Source organism: Elaeis guineensis, chromosome 1 (genome assembly GCF_000442705.2).
Source record: "Elaeis guineensis isolate ETL-2024a chromosome 1, EG11, whole genome shotgun sequence".
NCBI lineage: Eukaryota > Viridiplantae > Streptophyta > Magnoliopsida > Arecales > Arecaceae > Elaeis > Elaeis guineensis.
This window is the reverse complement of record NC_025993.2, coordinates 94,984,619-95,011,663: the sequence shown is the minus strand read 5'-3', so window position 1 is coordinate 95,011,663 and position 27,045 is coordinate 94,984,619. Positions and strand designations below refer to the sequence as shown.

The following is a 27,045-nucleotide window of genomic DNA, read 5'->3' as shown; positions in this document are numbered from 1 at the left end:
TAGTCCACTTATAGTAATGATCTTTTAGAACTCATTCATATAGACATAAGTGGATCCCTAGATCCTTCTATTTATGATAGTAGATATTTTGTTACTTTGGACTTTTCTTGCAATAGATATATCTACTTTTTAAGAAAAAAAATTTAAGCACTTAATAAGTTTTAAGATCTTCAATATTGAGGTTTAAAAGTATTATGAAAGATAGTTAAGATAGTGAGATCTAATCATTCTAAAAATATTATGATTGATATAATGAATCTAACCAACAAATGGGATAATTTGCCAAATACTTGTAGGTGTGTGAGATAGTTGCTCAATACACCATACCTGAAACTCTTGAGCAAAACAACATGGTTGAGAGTCGTAATTGTACTCTTAAGGATACGATTATTCACATGATGAATGGGTGTAGTTCATCATGATATCTCTAAGGTGAGGCCCTAAAGATCGTACTCCATATCTTGAATAGAGTTCTTAATAAAGCAATGTCCATGGCACTTTTTGAGTTGTGGGTTAGTAGGAAGCCTAGTACTATTTTTTTTGCATATTTGGGACTGCCCTACAAAGGTTAATATATATGATCCATCAGCAAAAGTATGGATTAGAACTACATACTTGTTATTATTTAATGGCTATCCAGATAATTCTAAAGGATATAGATTCTATAATTTTGATAGAGGTATGAAGATTATTGAGTCTAATCATATCAAATTTCTAGAATCTAATATGGGTGATTGTAGATACTCTCATATTGAAGATATGACATTAGAGAAAAGTCAAGCATTGCTCTTATTCAAGTTGTCCAAGAAAATATCATATTTCTTCCTGAAAAGAGAGCGAGAGAGCAACATCAGATATGTGAACCGATTATAGTACCTTTATAGCCAACTAATGAGTATTAGTAAAGAGATCATTTAGAAAAGAAAATTTATCATTCCCAATGACTATTTGATTTATTTAAATGAGAATGAATATGGCATTAGTCATATGGTTAATCCAGTCTCATATCATCGACTATTGCATGTTTCTAATCAATTAAGTGGCTTAAAGTTATGTGTGATAGGATGCAGACTATAGCTAAAAATAAAGTATGGGATCTAGTAGAATTATCTAAAGAGTCTATGCTTATAAGATGTTAGTGGGTATTTGAAATCAAGAAAGATTCTAATATAATAATATTAAATACTTCAATACCAGACTGGTTGCATAAGGGTTCATAGAAAGAGGCATCAATTATAATGAGACTTTTTTTTCGATCTCTTGTAAGGATTCTTTCAAAATAATTATAACATTGGTGATCCATTTTGACCTAAAGTTTCATCAGATGGATGTTAAGATAATTTCTTTTTGAATAACGATCTTCATGAAGAATTTACGTAAATCAACCATGAAAGCTTTGTTAAGAGTAGAAAAGAACAAATAATACACCGACTTAAGAGATATATCTATGACCTTCAGAAACCATCAACGAAATGGTATCTTAAGTTAGATGACATTATGGATTCCTTTGAATTTGTAGATAATAAAGTGGATCAATATATGTATATTAAGGTCAGTGAGAATAAATTTATCTTCTTTGTCTTATATATAGATGTTATTTTATTTGTTAGTAGTTACTCTATTCTTGCATGAGATCAAACTAAATTTAGTATGCATAATTATAAATCTGAAAATATGCATATGGTCAAGAGAGATAAATTCCATAGAAACTAATATCTTAAGAATGATGTATATAAGAATCCATGAACAATATACCTTATTTAACTACTACATGTAGTTTAATGTATGTATAAATTTGTGCCGGACTGGATATAGTGTATATTGTGAGTGTACTTGATAGATATATGTCAAATCCGAATATGGAGCATTTGTAACATAGCTAAAAAGATTATGAGGTATTTACAGAAAATCAAAATAAGATGTATGCTGAAAGTCTGATCATCTTGAGGTGATTAGATATTATGATTTTGAATTTCATTGGTTATATAGATGATATGAAATCTATTTTTATTATATATTTATGATGGCTGAAAGAGCTATTTCTTAAAAAAGTATAAACGAACTTTTGTGCCATCTCCAGCTATAAAAGTAGAGTTTGTGACATATTAGAAGTTGTAACTTATGTTGTTTAGTTGAGGGACTTCATCTCAGAATTTATGATTATTGATTCTATCTCAAAACTACTTTAAATTTATTGTGATAATAGTATAGCTATATTATTTTCAAAGAACAATAAAAGTTTCGAGCACCTCTATCCACATAGAGATAAAATATTTGGTAATCAGAGAATTAATTAAAAAGGAGACATAATAATTAAGCACATAAAGACTAATGTAAGACTTGCAGATCCATTGGCCAAAGATAAAGATTCACAGTATTTGTTAAATATGTCGAAAAGATGGGTTTATTGAAATCTTTTGATGTACTTGATTAGTAGGAATATTATTTTGTTAAACATTATTTGAATGTCATAAGTTTTTTTTTTATTTATTATTTTCATAATGAAATATCACATTTACATATGCACACATATGGTTATTTGTAAATATCATTCAAATGAAGGTCTTAAGCATAAAGATATTGCTTATATAGTTATTGATATTGTTGATATCATAATTTGTCTTGAGATATAAAAAATTCATCTTGAGATATGATGATGAAAATTATGATTTAAGTTTAAAATTATTATAGCTTTCATTGGAAGCATAAAGTGATTTCATTTGAGATCATAAAATAGATTAATGATGAGCTTTGTATATTTTGATCACATAGATACAAAGTTCACACTATATATACTATATTATTGAAATCTATATTGATGAGATTATTAGTATTTATAACCATATAGGGGTCTTGTATCAATAAATGATATGAAGACTGTTGTGATTTGATATTAGTAGTTTTAGCACACCAACTTTTGACTAAATATGTTATTATAAAGAATATTTAGCCGCATGAGGTACACTTAGTCTGGAAGTCATTTTTGAATGATACATATGATAAATATATTTTTTTGAATAAAAAATATCTTAACCAATGTCGTCCAAGTGAGAGAGTATTGGTATTTCTTATATTACAAAAAATCATACCATTAGTGATGGCTAATTGCCGTTGCTAATAGTTATTTTACTGTTGCTAATAATATTAGCGAAGGCATGATGTCGCTAAAGCCTAATAGAAATAATCTTATCATTAATTATTATTATTAGCGATCGCAATACTCCCATCGCTAATAATGGTAATTAATGACTGTATTAGCGACAAATGCCATGACTAATAATTTTAATTTTTTGACTAAAGTGTCAAAAAACTATTAGCGATAGAAGTTGTCATCGCTAATAATTTTTTAATTTTTTTAATTAAAATTTTAAAAAACTTATTAGCGATGACAGAGCCGTCGCTAATAATTTTTATTTTTTTAAAAAAACTTATAATTAAATATTTTAAAATTTATTTTATAATTTTTTTCTAAAATCTATTATAAATAAAATAATAATTTTTTAATACAATCATATATAAAAAATTAATTATATTATATTAAAAATATAAATTATATAATTTTATAAATCTATACTACTTTAAGTTTAAAAATTATATACATATAAAAAAAAATCATGTAAGATTCTTCTCATCATCCTCCTCATCCTCCTATTTCTGTACATCCTCTCCAGCAGCTGGTGGATGAAAATCGGATATTCCAATATTTAGTAATGAAAAAAAATAAAATATTATTAATAAATTTTGATACAAAATATATATATCAATATGGAGTTGTATATTTCGATATACTATTTTGATTCTTAAACAGATTATTCCTACATATTTCATTCGATGATATGGAGCTATAGACACCTCCGATCTATCATTTAGATGGTTAGGTTGAATTTTTACCTGCTAGGTCTTTTTTTCGGACTCAAGCTTAAACATGTGAAGCTTCTAAATATAAAAATTTAAAATAAATAAAAAAATTATTAATAGACTTACCTGCTGTGATGGTCGTGACAATAAATCCAACTGATCGTGTAGATATGGATCTTGGAAAATCTCAATGACCGTATCACGGACAGCATCTCGAAAGCTCTGAGGTTGCTGGCTCCAAGTCCTCTCCACGATCTCCTCCATATGTGCATCAGCCCATATCTGGGTCATCAAGCCCTGAGAGGAGGATATTGATAAAGAGTATCGAGCTACTAGAGGATCGAAATTGTGGCTGAATCCTATGATCCGGCTCCTACTCACCTCTCTAATGGCCCTGAGCCATCCCTCGAGATCAAGGAGGGGCTGAGAGGATAGATCCTCATCATGCTGTAATACGAGATACTTCATATAATCCACCTATACAGTTTAGAGATTCATTTGTGCATACATATCAGTATATATAAAAACTTAATAAATAATATTTTAAGTTTATTACCACGATCTGTCAAGATCAAGGATCTAAGTAATCACCAGTCTTTCTAGACTAGTGTGTGGCCTTCCATATCTACAGCTTCCCTAGTGCACGACCCAACTATCGTGTTTACAATAAATAAATAATAAAATTAAATTAATTAATATATATGATCAATTTAATATGAAATTAATTTAAGTATAGAATTTTTATCAATCTATCAGCCATAACATATGTGCCAATGGAGCCATCAATGTATTTGATCGGATGCTGCTAGGTGGATCGATTTTATCATGCCCTCTACCATCTACCAGAGTACTCTACTGATCGCAGAGGGCCTCCCATATGTCCGCCTGCATGAGTGATCTATGTAAGACTTTCAGTCCGATATTGACTTAGAACTGGAGTGCTATTTGGCGGATTGCCTAAGGCTGTATAGCCCATCTTGGAACTTACGGGTAGCCACCTCCTCAAAGATCTGGCGGATAGCCTCCTTATTATAAGGAGTCTCGAATCGATAGTACCCCTGCAAGTGGAAGCAAGCATGTATTAATAAATAGCATACAAACCTACCGTGAATTTAAAAATTAAACATCTTTGATTTACCAGGAATATCTCTCAGGCTGCATCACGAGCCTCCGATGGCCAATTGGAGAATTCATTCATTTACCGATCCAGTTATCAATCATCGGATGATCACGGTAATCATATGAGGCACCTTAGTCTTTGTAAATACACTACAAAATTGATTTTGAACAATAAATATTAGACTCTACAATGGCTAAATTTTAAACAAATTCAGTGAAGATATAATACTTAGTAGTGGCTTTGAATATGGATGAGCTCTCTATCCTTCGACTAAGTTGGAGGTATCATGAGCCGGGCTGGTCCTCTACTACATCATTGACTTTGAGAGCAGAGTGTTGCTACGTATGACTTTGGGGTCACTGATGATACCACGGCATCCGAATATGAAAGTATTAAGATATCATGGAGAATATTATATTAGATAATACAAAATAAAATAATATAAAAAAATTCATAAGAATATAGCAAGAAATCTATTGGCGCCATCCATCTAATTTTAGACATCATATGGGAACAAGAAAAAGAGCCCATAGCAATCTGTGGAGTCATTTCCTTCAATATCCATGAATTAAGTTTGAATCATCATTAGAAAAAATAAGAAGACAACCATAAAGTTGATAAAGACGGATCTATCATTATATGCAATATAATATTTTTAAAATTTTTAAAATACTAAAATTTTAAGTGAAGGACATCGTTGCAAATGCGGACGATCAGGATGTGCATCCCATGCATATAGACTTAGAGTGTGCCAGACGATAGGCCGTACGAGCACACCAGCATGGTGTTCAGGTAAATCTTATTCTGAATGTTTCAAAGTACTGAGCGGGATTACAAATAGAGTTGGAAATGGATCGAGGTGGGCCAGGCCACACCCCTCCTTGAGTTCGATCCGAATTTTTTTTTCAAACTTCTAACCGGACCTAGGGCCTAAAGTCCAATCATCGAGCTGCTCCGATCACTATCGGTGTAGATGAGTAGGTCAGAATTGGTCTGACGGTCATCCAATTTCGAATCCTTACTATCGAAGGTAGTAGGGCTACTCTCGTCGGATAGCTTCCCAAAGTAGTTCTACCTCTCGAGAATAATATTAATTTAGATAATAATATGAGTAATATTATTAATAATATTATTTAAATTAATAATATTAAAATTTAAATATTATTAATTTAAAATTAATCAGATAAAAATAATTTAAATATTAAAAATTTAAAAAGATGGGATTGAGTTATGGTGATGGCGACAGAGCCATCACCATTGCTGTCGCTAAAAATCACCTGGCAGCTCCAACAGTGGTGCTAGTCCAGCGGGTCTGGCGATAGGTCAACGGCGCAATGCTCTAATGGTTGGGCATCCAAAGGGGGGAGGTGGGGGTGATGGTCTGGTGGCTTGGGGAGGCGGTCCAACAGCTCGGAGAGGTGGGCTGGAGGCTCGGGGCTTGGGAAGGCAGTCGGTGGCTCGGAGAAGTCGGATCCAATGATGGGAGAAAGTGGGGGACCGAAGGTAGCCGAGGGGAGGCAAGCTGGGGCCTCGGGGAGGTAGTCGGGGCTCGGAGAGGCGAGAGGCAGCCGAGGGGCTTGGGATCCCGCAGACGAGGGCTCGAGGAGGCAGCCGGGGATTGGGACTCAGAGAGGCGGTCGGGAGGTCGGGGCTTGGGGAAACCCGATCTAGTGGTGGGGGAAAGAGAGGGACCAGAGGCGACCAGGGAGAGGTGGGCCAGGGGCTCGGGGAGGCAGTCGGGGCTTGAAGAGGTAGAAGGTGGTCGAGGGGCTCGAGATCCGACAGACAGGGGTTTGAGGAGGCGATCGGGGGCTTGGGAAAGCGGGATTCGATGGTCAGTCGCCGCTGGCAGGGGAAAACGAGATTCGAAGGCTTGGGGAGGGAGAAATTAGAGGGAGGGCCGGTTGTTGGTGGGGGAAAATGAGAGGAAGGTGGGGGAAAATGAGGGTGCACAATTAGATAAAAATCATGAAAATCGAGGGACGGAGGAGGGAAATTGAGAGAAAAAATTTAGGGTTACTAGTGACGGCAAAATACCGTCACTAATAAGATAACTCCATTGCTAATAATTTTAGAATCAAATTAAAAAAAATAAAATTATTTTTATTAGCGATGCAACTAGTCATCGCTAAAAGCCAAAAATGCTATCGCTAATAATTTTTTTTTATGACGGCAAATATGTTGGCCGTCATTTGCCATTGGTAAAAGATTTTATTAGCGACGGCCAAATTACTGTCGCTAATAGCCGTTGGTAAAAAAGATTTTTCTTTTAGTGTTATGAAGTGGGCTTCCATTGATTATGGATAGATTTTTTACTTTGATTTATTATAAAATATGGGCTAAATTGTCTTCTCAATAAATGATTAAGGAGCCCATAGTTATCTATGATCATATTGTTATTTTGCATCCTATTGTCATAGTCATGTGATATAGTGGATATTGGTATAGGCATGGTTTGATCAATGGACTTTATAATGAGTGGATCCATTAGCAATACTAACTACATTAAGTATTCACTCCACTCTTATATATATCTGCTTATAGAAATCCTAGCGTATTATGGTTGCTATATTCCTAAGGACATCTATCTCATTGAGGAGATAAGCAAAAGATAGAGATGAAGAGGAAGATCTATCCTATTGTTGTGTATTCCTTTTCAATGGGATGTTGCTATATTAATCATCAATAGTTGATCTTTTGTTTAAAGGATATGCTTCAATTTTATTTGTGAGTTCTTCTATAATTTTGTATTCTAATCTCCTATACGGTGTTTATAAAAATTTCCATGCTAAGATCACGATGATAGAGCTCCAAGAATGAAACTCTTCCTTTTGATTGCTGTTCTTTTTTTTCTACTTCCTAGAAAAATATGTTCGGCCTTCACTTGTTAATCATTTTTTAATACAGAATCTTTTGCAGGTAGAATTGGTGGCGTTGCTATGGAGACAATTATAGCTTATATACTGATAATCGATTTTTGATGGGGATAATTTAGAAGTTGAGATAAAAACTTTACGCAAAGGATTACAGCTTGGGATTCGGCATAGTGCATCCTCGCTAAAGTTAGAACTTGGTTCCTATAGCCTGTAGAGCTTTAATTTTCAATGTTAAATGGAAAATCAGCCAAACCCAATACTGGGGAATGTGCTATAAAGGGATTGGTGTTTTACATGAGATCCATCATCCATATCCTAAGTGGCACCAATCCTTTTCCATCGTGGGGTTCCCTGGTCATGAATTGCTTTGTCGGTATCGAGATCAAACCTCATAAAATTACTCTACCTAGAAAAAAAAAATCATAGAATTACTAAGGTTAAATGAGTTATAGAATGATCGAGAAGGAGTTGATCCGGCACGAATATTGAAAATGATTTCTAATCTACCATATCTTGATGATGCTGAGGTGACATACTCATCCGTTGAATTCGTCTATATGATGGAAAGAAGGGTCTTTTCTTAAATTTATCTTTCAAATCGAACATTCTCCAGCAGGATTGTAGGCCTTATAATCACCCTCAGAGAAGATAGTCACGCCGGATCACCCCTCTCCCAACCCCGTTTGTTTTACCAAATAAAAAAAAAAGTTATAGAATAGCTTGAGAGTTTTAAAACTCATCTTGTTAGGAGGTTGGATGACATAGCAAGAAATAACAGATGACAAATTATATAACATATTTTTGATTTTTTTTTTTTTTTGAGCTTAAGTCCCTTACTAGCTGCTGACAATGTTATAAAATTTCAGTAAGGAAAACTAAAAAAAAACTAAAAACCTATATTTATTTTAATGGTGACACCTCTTTGTCTAGAAACCAGAGGTCATTGCTCGAGTCATGCATCTTTAAAAATTGAGCCTTGGATATTATTATAATATAGCTGGAGTCCCACGAGACAAAAATTTGGATATCTTATGACTTTTCCTGCCATTTGTCAATATAAATTGCTGCACATGTATTCTTTGAAAATAGAAGTTAGAAAATTTGCGACCTCTCTCTTTATTTAATTGCCAATTTTAGGATCATTCTCTTTTGATCCTTGATCATGATGTCTCCTAATTGTTATGCAAGTGCGTAGAACACAGATACATACTGTTGGGGAATACCGACCGATCCCGCCCGTACCGACTTATAATCGGGCCGACCGACCGACCGACCGGCCGACCGTCCGACCGACCGTCCGACCGACCGATTGAACGCCATCACCGGCCAATTCACGGCCCTTAACCGACTGAGGATGTGTCGGTCGGGCATACTTTTCCCATTCTCCCGACCGACTGAACCAGAGAGTCTGATGGCCGACTCTCACAACATGACTCGCTGACCAACAAAGGGATCCGAATCCCCACCCGACGCCACACAGACGGCCACCGACCTAGGGTCGGTCGACTCCTCCGATCGCCGTACGGCCGCCAGAGCTTGTCAGTCCTGACAGCAACATGCGGCACCGCCACCTAAGGGCATTACCCCGCCTAGGGCATTGTCAACCCTAGTGATTTGACAGCCCCACGGCGATATGACACTTTTACGGCGACTCTGACCGTCTACAGTGAGTTGACAATTCCTCAATTGTCCGCGCCATTAATGACGGCGCCATACCACGCTCTACTATATAAATCGGGGAAGGCAACAGTGCAGGGGACCTCCATTTTCGACTTCGAAACCACAGGCTTGCTCCCCCCTCTCTCTCTCTCTCGATTGAGCTCTCTGTCTTCATTTCACTGTTGCCCAGTCACCTCTCTGACTTGACCGTCGGAGGGTCCCCGTCGGAGCCGCCTCCGGTCAGTGTGGACTTCCCCTTTTGCAGGCGCTCATTTTCCGACGATCAGACGACGAGGGGATTGGCCGCAACAGATTGGCGCGCCAGGTAGGGGGGAAACGACACGGCACCAAGCCTCCCCAAGCAGAAGATACTGATGACGAAGACAAGAGTCCAGCGATCGAGGATCACCGGGTCGGCGAGGCGCTCTTCCCGTCGGGAAGAGGCCTCCCCGCCACCCTCAGCGGCGGAGCCCAGCTCTCCACACCCCGCGGTGACCACGGAGGCGCAGATCGCGGCCATCGTACGGCAGATGATTGTACTGACGGACGCGGTCAAGAGCCTCCAGCAACAACCGACGGCCCGTCCGATGCCCTCCAGGAGCAGCCGCCGACGCCCGCGCCGATCCCCGTCGCCTCCGTGCGAGCGCCCACAACAGCGCTCCCACGGAGAGGAGGAGGGACGGCCATGGCGCGATAACCGACAGTCCCAGCAGCTCTCTCCTTCCCTGCTGGAACGGGCGAGGAAGGAGAAGCGACCGCGAACGCCGTCCGCCTCCCTCTCAGAATCTTCCGGAGACTCCACTCCTGGGGTCTCTCAGCACCGACGGACGGACGACTACGAGCGCAGGTTCGAGGAAATCGACCGTCGGCTTGTGCAGTTGCAGGTGGACGGTCAGAAGTCTTCGAACGACGTCGACTTCCAGACTGCCCAACCTCTCTCCCGACTCGTTCTCGACGAACCGATCCCCAGTCGGTTCAAGATGCCGCACGTGGAGCCATACGACGGCTCCACCGACCCAATCGACCACCTCGAGAGCTACAAAGCTCTCATGACGATTCAGGGGGCAACCGATGCTCTCTTTTGCATCGACTTCTCCGCCACACTCCGCAAGGCTGCCAGGGCCTGGTACTCCGATCTTCGATCGGGAAGTATCCACTCCTTCGGGCAGCTCGAGCATTCTTTCGTGGCTCACTTCAGCACCAGCCGGAAGCCGCCGCGAACGTCGGACAGCCTTTTGTCCTTCAAACAGGGAGAAAATGAGACGCTCCGACACTTCGTGGCGCGATTCAACATGGCCACGCTTGAGGTCCGGGACCTCAACGAAGACATGGCTATCTCAGCCATGAAACGGGGGCTGAGGGCGTCCCGATTTATCTACTCTCTGGATAAGACCCTCCCCCGGACGTACACCGAGCTGCTGGAGCGCGCATACAAGTACATGCGTGCGGATGAAGGAGCTTCCGACCGACACTTGGCCGAACCCAGAGGCCCGAAGAAGAAGCGGAGGAAGGGTCGGGAACCCGCTGCACCCAGCAGGCCCCCGACCGATAGTCGGGTCTCGACACCATGACAGAACCAAAAGTCGCCCCAGCGGCAGACTCCAAGGCCGACACACTCCAGGTACGATTCTTACACTCCTCTCTCTGCCCCCCGTGCGCAGATTTTGATGGAGATCGAGGGGAAAGAGTACCTGCGACGGCCTCTGCCTCTGAAGGCAAAAGGCCTCGACCGACGGAAGTACTATCGATTCCATCGAGGCCACGGCCACAACACCGAGCAATGCATCCAGCTTAAGGATGAGATCGAAGCCCTCATCCGTCGGGGGTATCTCGATAAATTTCGGAAGAACCCGCCGACCCAACCAGTTGCCGACCGACGACCCCAGCCGACTGAAGAAGCGACGACTAATCAGCTGACGGCCGGGGTCATCAATATGATCTCCAAGCGACTGGGCCCGGGGACGTCTGCGGGAGGGGAGCCGACGAAGAAACTGCGCCCGGACGACGTAATCACTTTTACAGAAGAGGACGTTCGGGGTATCGAAACTCCCCACGACGACGCTGTTGTTGTTTCGGCAACAATAGCAAACTATGATGTAAAAAGAATTTTTGTAGATAATGGAAGTTCGACAAATGTTTTGTTTTACTTGACCTTCTCCCGGATGCAACTGTCAACCGACCGACTTAAGAGGGTCTCTATGCCCTTGATCGGCTTTGCCGGGGACGCTGTCGTGACGGAAGGAGAAATTACCCTGCCTGTGACGGCCGGCACCGAACCGCGACAAAGCACGGTCACCTTAACTTTTGCGGTCGTCCAAGTGCCTTCGGCCTACAACGCCATACTTGGACGACCCGGACTAAACGCCCTCAAGGCAATCGTCTCAACGTACCATCTCCTCGTTTGGTTCCTGACCAAAAATGGGGTCGGGGAGATGCGCGGGGATCAACAGCTCGCCCGACGATGCTTCCAGATCTCCGCTCAAAACGACGAGTTGAGGGGCTCCCTGACGATCGACAAACTGGACCAACGGGAGAAGGAAGAATGGGGTTCGCCGGGCGAGCAGCTCGTGTCGATCCCGATAGCGAAAAATCCTGACCGGAAGGTATGGGTCGGGTCTCAATTGCCCGACCCCGAATGACGACGATTGACGGAGCTGCTGACGGCCAATGCCGACATATTTGCTTGGTCGGCAGCAGATATGTCGGGCATCCCTCCGAAGACAATAACCCACCGACTCAACGTCGACCCGACGATGAGGCCGGTGAGGCAGAAGAAGAGGTCCTTCGCTCCAGAGAGACAGAGGGCCATCGACGAAGAAGTGGACAAGCTGCTCGAGGCGGGCTTCATCAGAGAATTCACGTATCCCGATTGGCTCGCCAATATTGTCATGGTTAAAAAAGCCAACGAAAAGTGGAGGATTTGCATCGACTATACCGACCTGAACCGAGCCTGCCCAAAAGATAGCTTTCCACTTCCAAAGATCGACCAGCTGGTGGACGCGACGTCCGAATTTTGACTGCTCAGCTTCATGGATGCCTTCGCCAGATACAACCAGATCCGGATGGCACCTGAAGACGAGGAGCACACTGCCTTCGTGACCCCCAAGGGCCTCTACTGTTATCGGGTGATGCCCTTCGGGCTGAAGAACGCCGGCGCCACCTGCCAGCGACTTGTCAATAAGATCTTTAAAGATCAGATCGGGCGCAATATGGAGGTATACGTGGACGACATGTTGGTGAAAAGTGCGCAGATCCCGGATCATGTTCGGGATCTCGAGGAGACCTTCCGCACTCTTCGACGATATCGAATGAAGCTTAATCCGACCAAGTACGCTTTTGGAGTAACCTCGGGGAAGTTCCTCGGATTTCTCGTTTCTCAGAGGGGGATCGAGGCAAACCCTGAGAAAATTAAGGCGATCATCGACATGCGTCATCCGAACACCAAGAAGGAGGTCCAACAGCTGAACGAAAAAATCGTCGCTCTCAGCCGGTTCATTTCTCGATCAGCTGAAAGGTGCCTCCCATTTTTTAAAACTTTGCAGCAGGCAAATGGTTTTTCTTGATCGGATGAGTGCCAACGGGCCTTCGAAGATTTGAAGAAGTACTTGGCTTCCCCGCCGCTGCTCGTAAAGCCGCAGGTCGGGGAGACCTTGTATCTCTACTTGGCCACATCCTCTGAGGCGGTCAGTTCGGTGCTCGTCCGAGAAAACGAGAGCCGAACCCATCAGCCTATCTACTATACTAGCAAGGTACTCCACGACGCCGAAGCCTGATATTCGGAGATGGAAAAGATGATTTTCACCCTGACCGTCTCCGCACAGCGACTCCGTCCATACTTCCAGGCTCATGTCATAGTGGTTCTCACCAACCAGCCCCTGAGGGCGATATTGCGCCGATTGGACACATCGGGATGACTGGCAAAGGGGGCGATGAAGCTCAGCGAGTTCGACATTCAGTACCGGCCACGGCCTGCCCTGAAGGCTCAGGTCCTGGCCGACTTCATCGCCGAATGCCCGACCACCGACCTAGGGTCGGGAGCTGCGGACCCGGGATGAGACGCGGTCTCCGAGCCAAACCCGGTCTCTACCTGGGTACTGCACATCGACGGAGCTTCAAACACTCAGGGGAGCGGGGCGGGGTTCCTGCTCACAAATTCGGATGGGGTAGTCACCGAGTACGCCCTCTGATTCGACTTCAAGGCCTCCAATAATCAAGCCGAGTACGAAGCACTCCTCGCTGGCTTGAGGATGGCAAGGGAGCTGGACGTCGACAGCCTCCGGGCATTCTTCGATTCTCAGCTGATCGTGGGGCAGGTCAAAGGTGAATTTGAGGCACGAGATCCGATCATGGCCAAATATCTCTAGAAAGTGAAGGACCTCGTAGCGCACCTCAGGTATTTTGAAATTTTTTACATCCCTAGGTCAGAGAACGCCCGTGCCGACGCACTCTCCAGACTGGTGACTTCGGCCTTCGACTCTTTGGGTCGGACGTTCGTGAAAAATCTCGAGCAGCCGAGCATCGACCGGGTCAAAGAAATACAGCAGCTGGCGACCGAACCAAGCTGGATGGACCCGATCGTTCGGTATTTGACCGACGGGATCAGCCCCGAGGATCCCCTGGAGGCCAGGCGGCTCCGATGGTCGGCCTTCCAATATGTAATCATGGACGACCGACTCTACAAAAGATCGTTCTCCCTTCCATTGCTTAGGTGCTTGGGACTGACCGACGCAGACTATGCTCTCCGAGAAGTGCACGAAGGGATTTGCGGAAATCACTTGGGGGGCAAGTCTCTAGCCTACAAAGTCCTGCGACAGGGTTATTACTGGCCCACCATGAGGAAGGACGCGGCTGAGTTGGTCCGGAGGTGCGAATCCTGTCAGAAGTACGCCAACGTTCAGCACCGACCGGCCAGCCAAATCGCTCCTATTGTTGCTCCATGGCCCTTCGCTCAGTGGGGGGTCGACATTCTCGGTCCTTTCCCTCCAGCATCGGGTCAAAGAAAGTTCATAGTTGTCGCCATCGACTATTTCACCAAGTGGGTGGAGGCCGAACCCCTGGCTCAGATTACCGAGCGAAAGATGGAGGACTTTATCCAAAAATCCATCATCTTCAGGTTCGGGTTGCCGCATACTATCATCACCGACAATGGACGGCAATTCGACAACCAAGACTTCAGGGATTTCTGCGCAAGGTTTCACATCACACACCGACTGACTTCAGTCGGGCACCCACAGTCCAACGGCGAAGTCGAGGTGACCAACCGGACCTTACTCCACGGACTCAAAACCCAACTAAATGAAGCCAAAGGCCTCTGGGTCGATGAGCTAGGCTCCGTCCTGTGGGCTTACCGAACGACCCCCGCGTTCCGACCGGGGAGTCGCCTTTCAGCTTGGCCTACGGGACGGAGGCGATGATCCCACTCGAGGTCGGACTGCCGTCTACAAGGATCGAGCGGTATCAAGAGTCGGACAACTCCGATTGTCGGAGGGCCGACCTAGACCTCCTCCCCGAACTGCGAAACGAGGCTCAAATTTGCATGGCTTCATACCGACAGAAGGTAGCTCGGTATTACAATGCCAAAGTCAGACCAAAGCTCTTCAGGCCTGGTGACTTGGTCCTGAGAAAGGCAGAGGTCTCGAAGCCCCTGGACCAAGGGAAGCTGGCTCCAAACTGGGAAGGGCCCTACACGGTAGCAGAAACCTATGGTCCGAGAGCCTACCGACTGGAGACTCTGGAGGGAAAACCCATTCCCCGAACGTGGAACGCCGACAACCTGAAGTTGTATTATCAATGAACTTTGTACTTGCCCAGTCAGAATACAAATCCGGTTTGAAACCTCGGAGTTTAACTCTTCGACCGATGATTGGCGCTCACCAAGGTCGAGCCCCGACATGCTGACTCAGACTTGGTATCCGTCTGAAACCGACTATCCCATCATCGATGACGCATCGGACTCTTACGAGGACCGATATATCTACATGGACGGGGGTCACACCCCTCCGACTTTCGGCGACACATCGGACTCTTACGAGGATCGATATATCTACATGGACGGGGGTCACACCCCTCCGACCTTTGGCGACACATCGGACTCTTATGAGGACCGATACATCTATATTGACGGGAGTTGACGCTCCTTCTACGGTCGAACTTTCGGGCCAGACCATCGGCTAACACGTCGATCGAGCCCCGACCAAAGAAAGGCGGAATGCCTGCGCGATCGCCGTCGCGATTTTCGACCGAGCTACGGCCGGTCGAAGGATATTCGGCTTGCCACCATCTATCGCACAATGTGACCTCAATCGCATTCATGATTCACCGACCGGGCTACGGCCGGCCGGAAGATATTCGGCTTACCACCGTATATCATGAGGCGCAGTACAGATACCCGACACAAGGGTATCAGGGTCCGACTTATCGGTGCTCCCTCGACTAGGCACGCCCGACGACATTCGGTGAACGCGTCGGAAGAGACCTGACTGCCAAGCCTTCAGCCGGCGGTCGGTCGACTTCCGACTCAACAAACGCACCCGACTCACGGTCGGGGAAAGGTCGCCCGACTGAAGACCTCGACCATCAAAGGCCGATCCAAAGTCGGGACTTGTCCTACCTTCGTGGCGGCATGAGTTGCCGAACGTCCTAACCGACCTATATGAGTTAGCGACTTACGAAGACATTCTACAACACATAAGAGAGAAAAATAAGCAGAGGAAAAAAATTTAAGTCCAAAAACTTTGATTTCATTGAAGATCAAAATAGATTTTACAAAGATAGGCCGAAGCCCGATTACAAGCCGGAGCAAAAAGCAAAAAGGGTAAACAAAGCCGACTAATCGTCGGAGTCGGCCTCTCCCACTGGGAAGCGATGGGGGATAGTCGGTGGATCCGCTCTGACTTCAGCAGTCGGGGCCGACTGATCTTCGGTAGCCGGCTCTGCGTCTTCTTCAGCTTCCGCCCTGGTGGAAAGGCCTTCCGACACTGGTTCGGCCGTTTCCTCCATAGCTGGGGCCTCCGACTCTGGCAGAACTACGCTGCTGAGATCAAGTTTCGGGTACAGGCCTCGAACGGCTTCCCGAGCATCCTCATACCCGATCCGGTACGAGAGGAAGCCGCTCTCCAGAAGTTCTTCTCGGTACTCTTCCGAGTCCCGGAAGTCTTCGATGGCCCGACTCAGGGCCTCCTTCGCCGACTCAGCCTTGGCCTTTGCGATGTCCGTGTCGGCCTGAGCGATGGATAAGCCTTCTTCGGCCTTGGCGAAGTTTTCGAGACTTACTCAGAGCTGCTCGCGGTCGGCCTCCAGCTCCTTAGCGAAGCTGTCTCGCTCATGCCGAAGCCGGCGGACGGTCCGGAACTTCTTCTTCGCGTCGTCCTTGGCCGACTGCAGCTCCGACTCCGACAACGCCAAAGCTCCCTTGAGTCGGGAGACCTCCTCCGTGAGTCGGGAGACCTCCCCCTCAAGTCGGCCCTCCCGGTCGGTCGACTGTTGCAGCTGGTCGACCAGGATGACCTTATCGGCTTCAAGGCCCGCGACCTTGTCTCTCCAGGCCGCGCGCATGTCGCCGAACTTTCGGTATCCGGCCTCCAGCTCAGAGATATTGAAGACCAGCTGCACAAGGTAACACCGACCGATAAGAAAGCAGATTTATGAGAAACTGCGTTAAAAAGCAAAGGAAAGAGGAGCTTACCCGAATCATCATCGGATAAAATGAAGACAGCATGTCAGACACACGCTGGTTCTTCATTGCATCGATGTCGGCAGGAAGGAGGAGCGCCTGGCACAATTTCTTGGCCAAGTCATGGTTGGCCAGGCCCGCCGCACCTTCGGGAAGCGGAAAGTCGGTCGATCCTCCGCCAGCCGACCGACCTTCGTCGCCCGACGCCATGGGGGCCTTGCCCCGGTCGGACGACCAAGCCCTGACGTCGGAGATTGACGGCAGGCTTGAGCCCGACCGAGTCTCCGCCGACGGTGCGGCGGCAGCAGGTGCCGGTCGCTCGGGTCCGCGAGCCCGTCTTTCAGGCGAAGCGGCGCCTTCGCCCGACGGTCCCTCGGACGGGACTTCGACGAGCACTGTCGGCGCTGACAGTGCAATGACCGGCTCCGCCTCCGACCCAGTCGGTTCGCTCGACGGAGCCGCACGGGGCCTCTTGGGAGGCTGCGATGGCCCGGCGCCTTGCGCCGGCCTCTTCCTCATGGCGTAGTGACGTACATCGGCTGCCGTCAGTCGTGTCCTCGGCGGCATATCTGAAAAGGACGATAGATGGTCAGTGCCGAAAAGAAAAAACAAAAAGAAGAAAGAGGGGTAAGGAAAATGAAAAACCGACCTAAACGGGGGACCGGGCTGAGGCCGGCGTCGTACAGGGCCTGCTCGGTGACAAGCTCGCTCTGCTTCGGCACCGAGATGTCCTTCAGCCGGTGGAAGTCCTCCCGATCGTCAGCCTCCACCCGACTGTTCTCGTTCGGCTCGGTTCGGAGATTCCCCCAACGGACGGGAAACCCCCAAGGAGCGGAAGACGACGCAAAGAAGAACTGGTTCTTCCATCCGTGAATGGACGATGGAAGACCAGTAATGAAGGAGAGCCCTTTCCGAGGAACAAAGTACCACCACCCTCGGGCTTTAGGGTGGGGTCGGAGGACGAAGAAGGCTCAAAAAAGGGAGATCCGAGGTTCGGTCGACAAAAGCCGACACAAGAGTGCAAAACTGACTATCAGCCGAACCGAGTTCGGCACGAGTTGTGCCAGTTACAGCTTGTAATAGTCGAGGGTATTTCAGACGAACTCCGGAACCGAAAAGCGAAGGCCGGCCCGGAGGTCCTCCAAGTAGAAGGCCACCTGGCCCTCAGGCGGGCTGTTAACCCGACCGTCGGCGCCAGGGGCGAACAGCCGAAACTGCTCCGGGATGCGGTACTGCTTTCGGAGCCGATCGACGTTCGACCCCGAAAGTGAAGAAACCTCCACATCCGGGGTTGACCGAGTATCGTCAGTCGGCTCTCCCGACCGACCACCTCGTGGAGACGTCCTGGCCATGGGTCCAGACGAATAGCAGGAAAAAAGAAGATGAAGAAGAAGAAGGAGACGGAGAAGACAGCGGAGAAGGAACTACAAAGGAAAAGAGAGGCGGAGGAGGGTACCTGGAGCAAGGACTCTCGTGGGCAGAGTCTCGACAGTGAAATGAGGAGGATAAAAAATTAAGTGGGGGCGACCCTGTATATATAGTGCCCCCGACGGTCGAGATGAAGGCACGACCAACGAGGACTCCCCAGATCCTGCCGCGTGGCGTCATCCGGACCGTCCGTCGGTCCGACAGTTCGACGCACCTGCCTTCAGATCGAGCCACGTCACCTCCATCCGCTCCAACGAACCCGTCCCAATGGCCGCACGCCACGTGGCGTAAAGGCCGCGACGTTTCGTATCCCCGAAGGGACGGCGGGAACGGCGGTTCCCCTTCCCGATGGGACGAGACGTCTGACACCGACATGATGTCTGACACCGGCGGGACGTCCGACACCTGCAGGACGTCCGGCACCTGCAGGACGTCCGGCGCCGACATGACACCTGACGCCGATGGGACGGGGCATCTGACACCGACTAGACGTCTGACGCCAGCGAATCGCTCGGCATTCATGAGACGCCTGACATCGTATCAACCCGCGGTACGGTCGAAATTTGACATACGACGAATCCACTCCTTTTCGCCCGGCGTTGCTACCCAAATGAATGCATCGGTCAGCACACCGTCCGACTTAGGAGTGGAGGGGGGCAACTGTTGGGGAATACCGACTGATCCCGTCCGTACCGACTTATAATCGGGCCGACTGACCGACCGACCGATTGACCGTCCGACCGACCGTCCGACCGACCGACCGAACGCCATCACCGGCCAATTCACGGCCTTTAACCGACTGAGGATGTGTTGGTCGGGCATACTTTTCCCATTCTCCCGACCGACTGAACCAGGGAGTCTGATGGCCGACTCTCGCAACATGACTCGCTGACCAACAAAGGGGCCCGAATCTCCACCCGACGCCACACAGACGGCCACCGACCTAGGGTCGGTCGACTCCTTCGATCGCCGTACGGCCGTCAGAGCTTGTCAGTCCTGACAGCAACATGCGGCACCGCCACCTAAGGGCATTACCCCGCCTAGGGCATTGTCAACCCTAGTGATTTGACAGCCCCACGGCGATATGACACTTTTACGGTGACTCTGACAGTCTACAGTGAGTTGACAATTCCTCAATTATCCGCGCCATTAATGACGGCGCCATACCACGCTCTACTATATAAATCAGGGAAGGCAACAGTGCAGGGGACCTCCATTTTCGACTTCGAAACCACAGGCTTGCTCCCCCCTCTCTCTCTCTCGATTGAGCTCTCTGTCTTTATTTCACTGTTGCCCAGTCACCTCTCTGACTTGACCGTCGGAGGATCCCCACCGGAGCCGTCTCCGATCAGTATGAACTTTCCCTTTTGCAAGTGCTCGTTTCCCGACGATCAGACGACGAGGGAATTGACCGCAACACATACGTTCCAAAAATGGGTCTAATTTTGTACAAGAATTGAACACAAAATGCTATTGAAGGTGAGAAAAAAAAAAGGCAGTAAAACAAGGAGCAGCTGCTTAGCCCACAAAAGAATTCTGCGCGGGACCCGCAGATCCTCTCAAGGAAACCGATAAGATTGCTTCGTCTTCGTTCTTCACGGCGGATCCTCGTCCCGCATAAAATTCCTATACAAGTACTCCCAAAAGAGTACCAACCCGCCAGGTGCCCCACGTTATCACGTCCAACAGTCCGCATACGAACATACTCGATCCACCGTCCAGTTTCTCGCTGGCGACGATCGAGCGCGCGCATAAGAATAGGTCAGCAGGGGCATACGCAGTTGGGAGGCTCCGTTCTTCCGTGACCGTTGCGAGTTGAGCTTTAATCGACGTCCAGCTGGTATACGCTGAGATATTATTCGTTTGCGCTCCGTGACCACCGCCATTTCCCAAACCCAGCGAATCTTTTCCTCGGCGCACTCCTCGAATTCTTCTCGCCATCCCTCCTCCTTTCTCTCCCATCCGTTCGATTCTCACCTCGCCAATCGTCAAAGCGAATTCCCGGCGAAGGACCGTTTCTTGCGTCCCGCTCTTATCTTTCCCGAGGTGCGTAAAACCCTAACCCTCTTGTTTCTTGTTCGAAATGCAAAATGATTCGGAGACCCATGGTTTATCTCAATTTGAGATGTCTTCTGGTGATTGGGTTCAGCTATCTTGCATGCTTCGTTTGGGAACTTTTGATGATTTCTTGCTCGTACTAGTAGAATTCTTTGTTGGCTATCTTTTTGTTATCGTGAAAGTTCATGGTATTTCGATTCATGAAGAACCATTCGATGGTTATGAACTTGTTTTGAGTTTCCATTTTATGCGGATGTTCTGCTTCTTAGAGGTGAAAAAAGTTGTTTTCTTGAAGTGATGGCGCGGCAAGTTGTTTTCTTTTATTCATGCATTGCATAATTTTTATTTGGTCGGGTATCGGTTTTGCTCTTTGATGGACGAAGTATTTTGAGGATGTTATTTGAGAGAATTAATTTAATGCTTTTGTAAAATATTTGTTTTCTTGGGGTTTGTCCCAAATCCTCATGTGTTTACTAATAAGTTGGGTGGATAAAGAATGATATGAAAATTAATAAGACCAGATGAGTCTTATAGATGAGCCTGTGATTCAAACAATACAAATGCTTGTGGAAAAAAAATACTTGGTTTCTTCACTGGAGAGTTCATGTCAAAAAAAATGTTAAGAATAACTTCTTGATGTTTTTTACTTTCTTACATCAAATGTAGTATAAATATTTAACTAAAATATATTGCAAACAAAAGAATTGATCCAAGGGCTATCTTTAGATTTAGAATAAATTACAAAAACCTCCTTGGGGTCTATGTTTATTACACTTATATCGAATAGTTTGTAAAACCCACACTTATGCCTAGTGAAATAACAGCGTTAGCACAGCCATTTATAGTATGTAAAATATCGAAATTACCCCCTTCTGCCTCCCATTCACACCTAGATCCCCACTACTCTCTCCTAGGGTTGGCAATTTGTGTTCATAGGTCGTAAACAGTTTGTATCGACTTGGAGATATAACACAGATTAGCTTAATCTGAATACGATCCATTTAGTTAAATAAATGGGTCAACCTGTGGAACACAAATACGACACTAATATACACGGATTGACACGAAATGATCCATTTGACATGATTAATAATCGTGTTGGTGGGTCAAACAGATACACGACCTACTTAATGATCCGTTTAACTATATGACTTATTTATAAAATTTAACTAAAATAATAAAAATTTAGTCAAAAAATTAAAATAATATAAAAATAATTTAGTTACTTGCTATGCTAAATAATCTTAAAATAAATGTGTTAAATATATTTAAACGTGTCGTATAATCTGTTAATCTGTTTTAACCCATTTAGTTAAACAAGTGAAAATGGGTTACGTGGGTCAACCAGTTTAAAATATAAATTTATAGTGTCATAAACGGGTCAACCCACTTATGATCCGAACTCATTTATTCCAAACCCGAACTTGTCTAAGTACGTGTCATGTACGTGACAATGGATCGTGTCGAAAGTTGCCAGCCCTACTCTTTCCCTTCCTCAATCCCCTCCTCTCTTTTCTTCTCCTTCTCCCATGCTTCATCAGCCTCATCAACGATGACCTCTCCAACAACTTTGTCATCATTGACATTGGGCCTCCCCATACACACCCATCACCCCCACCACTCCCTTTCTTCCTCTATCCCCTCCTCCTCCTCCTTTCTCTTCTTCTCCTCCTCTCATCCTTCATCAAACTCATCAATTACGACCTCTCTGAGAATGACGTCATCATCAGCGGTGGCATCATTGAAGAAGTCACTAGCGATCTCTCAATCTAAGAGATACTAATAGGTGAAAAAACACTGAAATATTGAGTTGCACATCATCAAACCATCTATGCTTTGTTAAAAGATAACAATATCTATGTTTGTCGTCTATCTAACCATCCACCCAATTAAACAACATACATTTTAGTCATACCTACTTGACCTCAAGACTCCATATCGAAGCCCCCTATCTTCATCACAACATATACTTCATTATAGGTCATCCAAACATATTAAAGTCAACAAGGGAATCGATCAAAAGATATACAAGGCATCCATGATAGCACTGAAGGAGGAGTCACCTTTCACTCTACAATTTCACAACAGCCTAGCATTCGGTTGTTGGGGCATCTGTCACGCCCCCGACCCGAGATTGTGAATCGAGGGTCATGGCAACCGCCGCATACTTATAGAATACTTTTTCCATAAGCATGCAAGGCATCTCATCATGATATCTTCACAAACAGTTAAATAAATTTTTTTTTTTTTATTCAATAATCAAACTTTGGTTCAAATCAAAACTAAGTGTTCAAAAGAAAGTAATTGTCTGACAAAGTCAATACTAAAAACAAAACTAAAGGTCTTGAATCAATTCTGAGAAAAATCCTAAATCAATGAGTTAACTCCATCTCTAATCGCTCTCCCAACCGAAAACCCGCATCATGCTAATTTTCCGAATCTGTAAGAAAAACATAAAACTTATCATGAGCTAAATAGCCCAGTAAGCAGTGTATACCTTTAACTGAATAATCAGGCAAATAATACTATGCATCACAAATCAATATGTAATTTCATGAAATCATAATCATACTGTCAATCATATATAAAAGTCAATTCATCATAATTTTCAATTATGCTTTTCTTCTTAAATTCATCAATTTCTTAAATTCTTCTTACCAACCATGACTATGACCACATTATCCCTGTGGCAGGGTCATAATACCGCGTATCTGCTTGCGGTGGGCTGCGAATCATCTGGCAGCCAAGTCCTTTGGAACCGCTGGTCTAGCTGGCGGTTTTGTCGCTGGTCTATCTGGCGACATGTCGCTGGTCTCACTGGCGACATAAATCCTCAGGACAGTCAATTACCAACGTATATGCCCCCATTGGCGGGGTCCTCAACACAGTCAGGTTGTCAATTTCATATTGTCTTTCAAATTCATATATTATTTTCAAGAATAATAAAATTAATTGATATTCGAGTCAAATCAATCATAACATTCTTTGAGATCATATATCATCATAATAATTGCTCAACAAATAACTTCAATCATAAATAATTTTCTACAATTAACTTTCATCATAAATAATTTTCAACAATTATTTCAATAAATAATTTCAATCGCAAGCATGCATAAATTTATTTAATTCATAATATACCAGATAAATTCAGTAAAAGTAAACACTACTTACCTCAAAAGAAAGTCCAAACTAGAAATTCTAGGGATCTCGAAAATCCTTCTCTGAACCTGATATGTCAAATATTATATTTTAAATCAAAATTTCATCGAATTAAAAATAACTAAATTATTAAAAATCTAATGTCCCTACGAGGATAAATTCGTCGACAGCATCCAGGTTTTCGAATTAATCCATGGACATCCTAATTTTATTTTTATTTTTATTGCTATTTTTTTTTAAAATTTTTTTTAATTAATTAATTCCATAAATCCTAAAATCTAGAGAGAGAGAGAGTTTCTCTCTCTCTCCGCCCCTTCTCATTTTTTTTTCTTTTCCTTTTTTTTTCTTTTTCTTCTTTTTCTTTTCCTTTTCTTCTTTTTTCTTTTTCTTTTCCTTTCTTTTCCTTTTCTTCTTTTTCTTTTTTTTCTTCTTCTTCTTCTTCTTCTTCCCGCGCCGGAACAGAGGACTCTTGGTCCTCAGGCCTTGAACGGCCGTTCGGGCCGCGGCTGCCACGGCGGAGGCCGGTGGCCGACGGGGCCATCTCCTCCGATCACGGAGGAAACATGGCCGGCGATCAATTCCGATCGCCGGCGCCGGAAATTCACGGAAAATAAGCCCCAAAAACAGAGTCTTTTCCCGACAAAAAAAATCGGCGACGTTCATCACCGGTCACCGCGCACAAACGCACGGGGGAAAGAGGAAGGAAGAGGGGAAAAAGAGAAGAACTTACCTCGGCCTCTTGGGACCTCGTCGGAGAGAAAACACGGCGAGAAACCCAATTGTGCCCGCGGCTCTTCTTCGGGAAAAACGGAGAGAAAGAGAGAGGGAGGAGGCCGATCTTCGGTCTCAAGGGGGAGGGGTCTACTTATAGAGGACCCTAGGACTCCGAGGGGTCCTAGGAGTCCTGATTCCGCCCGGATTTCGCCGGAGAAGGAGACTCCCATCGGGAGTCTTCTTCCCGATTTTGAATTTCTCTGTTTTTTTTTTTCGTTTTGGGTTTTTGTGGGCTGTAATGGGTTTGGGCTATAACATTCTTCACCCCTAAAAAGAAATTTCGTCTTCGAAATTTTTCATACCTGTAGTCTCGAAGAGCTGGGGATATTTTTGCTTCATTTCTTCCTCTAGCTCCCAAGTAGCTTCTCTTTCTGAATGTCGGCTCCACTGTACCTTGACATAAGGAATGTTGTGACGTCTCAGCACCTGTTCTTTACGGTCTACGATCCGTATCGGATATTCTTCATATGTTAGATCCTTCCTAGCTTGTACTGGTTCAAGTTCCACAATGTGACTTGGATCTGGTAAATATTTCTTTAACATAGAAACATGAAAAACATTATGTACTCCTGCAAGTGAAGGGGGTAAGGCAAGTCGATAAGCCACCTCACCAATTCTTTCCAAAATCTCAAACGGACCCACATATCTAGGATTCAATTTGCCACGAATGCCAAATCTTGAGATTCCTTTTGAAGGAGATACTTTGAGAAACACATGGTCACCGACTTGAAATTCTAATTTCCGTCTCCTGTTATCTGCATAGCTTTTCTGTCTGCTTTGTGCTGCCCGAAGTCGATCTTTAATTAAGTGAATCTTCTCAACTGCTTGTTGAACAAGTTCGGGACCCAATATTCTTCGCTCACCAACATCATCCCAGTGAATCGGTGATCGACATCTTCTACCATATAAAGCTTCGTAAGGTGCCATACCAATGCTAGCCTGATAACTGTTATTGTAAGCGAACTCAATCAAAGGTAGATGCTCATCCCATGAACTTTTCATATCCAAAATACAGATTCTCAACATATCTTCTAAGATCTGAATAGTTCTCTCTGACTGACCATCAGTCTGTGGATGAAAAGCTGTACTGAAGTTCAATTTTGTTCCTAATGCCTTGTGTAAGCTCTTCCAAAACTGTGATACAAATCTGGTGTCTCGATCCGATACGATGGTCACTGGAATTCCATGTAGTCTTACAATTTCTTTCATATATAACTTTGCTAGTCTTTCCAAAGTAAATCCAACTCTAATTGGTAGAAAGTGTGCAGACTTTGTCAATCGGTCCACAATCACCCATGCTGCATCATTTTTACTGGGGGTCTTCGGTAGTCCAGTTACAAAATCCATAGTGATATGTTCCCACTTCCAAACTGGAATATCAAGAGGTTGAAGTAGTCCCGCAGGTCTCTGATGTTCAGCTTTAATTTGTTGACACACCAAATATTGAGCCACGAATTGAGCGATCTCTCTCTTCATATTATTCCACCAGTACATTTCTTTTAAGTCTCTATACATCTTGGTACCTCCCGGATGAACTGTATAACCGGTCTGATGTGCTTCCTGAAGTATTTCATGCTTGAGTGCTGAATCATTGGGTACGCAAATCCTGTTTTCGAACCTTAACGAACCGTCTTCATGTATCTTGAATTCAGATTGAACATCAGCTTCCACTGAATTTCTTATTTTTATTAGTTGGGGATCATCATTCTGGGCAACTGAAATTCTTTCAATGAGTGTTGGCTGAACCCTCATGTTGACTAACCGTACTGTTGAGTCATATATTCGGATGTCTAGTTCCAGTTTTCTTATATCCTCCAATAATTGACTTTGGTGTATGATTAAAACCGCCATATTTCCCACAGATTTTCTACTAAGGGCATCAGCAACAACATTAGCTTTTCCCGGATGATAATGAATTGTTAAATCATAATCCTTTAATAGTTCTAACCACCTTCTCTGTCTCATGTTTAATTCTTTCTGTGTAAAAATATACTTCAAACTCTTATGATCTGAAAACACTTCACACTGCGCACCGTATAAGTGATGTCTCCAAATTTTTAGGGCAAAAATCACTGCAGCTAATTCCAAATCATGTGTCGGATAATTTTGTTCATATGGTTTCAATTGTCTTGAGGCATAGGCTACTACCTTACCATGTTGCATCAATACACATCCGAGTCCCTTTTTAGATGCATCACTATATATTGTAAAACCTTCATCTCCTGTTGGTATAGTAAGGATAGGGGCTGACACTAATCGTTGTTTTAATTCTTGGAAACTCTGTTCACAATCTTCAGACCACTCGAATTTAACCCCTTTTTGAGTAAGACGAGTCAAAGGTGCAGCTATGCGAGAAAATCCTTCTACAAATCGTCTGTAATATCCTGCCATTCCCAGAAAACTTCGAATCTTAGAAATATTTGTAGGTCTGTTCCACT

The 27,045-nt window shown here is 44.7% G+C and overlaps 1 protein-coding gene across 1 annotated transcript in view; it reads left to right on the top strand.

Moving 5' to 3' along the window:
- Positions 1–16,377: 16,377 nt before the first annotated feature.
- The window catches only part of LOC105031985 (putative clathrin assembly protein At5g35200), a gene marked incomplete at its 3' end in the record, with an annotated part of 28,479 nt that continues 17,811 nt past the window's right edge, over positions 16,378–27,045 (top strand). The window contains 2 exon segments of the mRNA XM_073253420.1: positions 16,378–16,608; positions 20,446–20,659. Coding sequence (XP_073109521.1) covers positions 16,378–16,608; positions 20,446–20,659 — 445 coding nt within the window.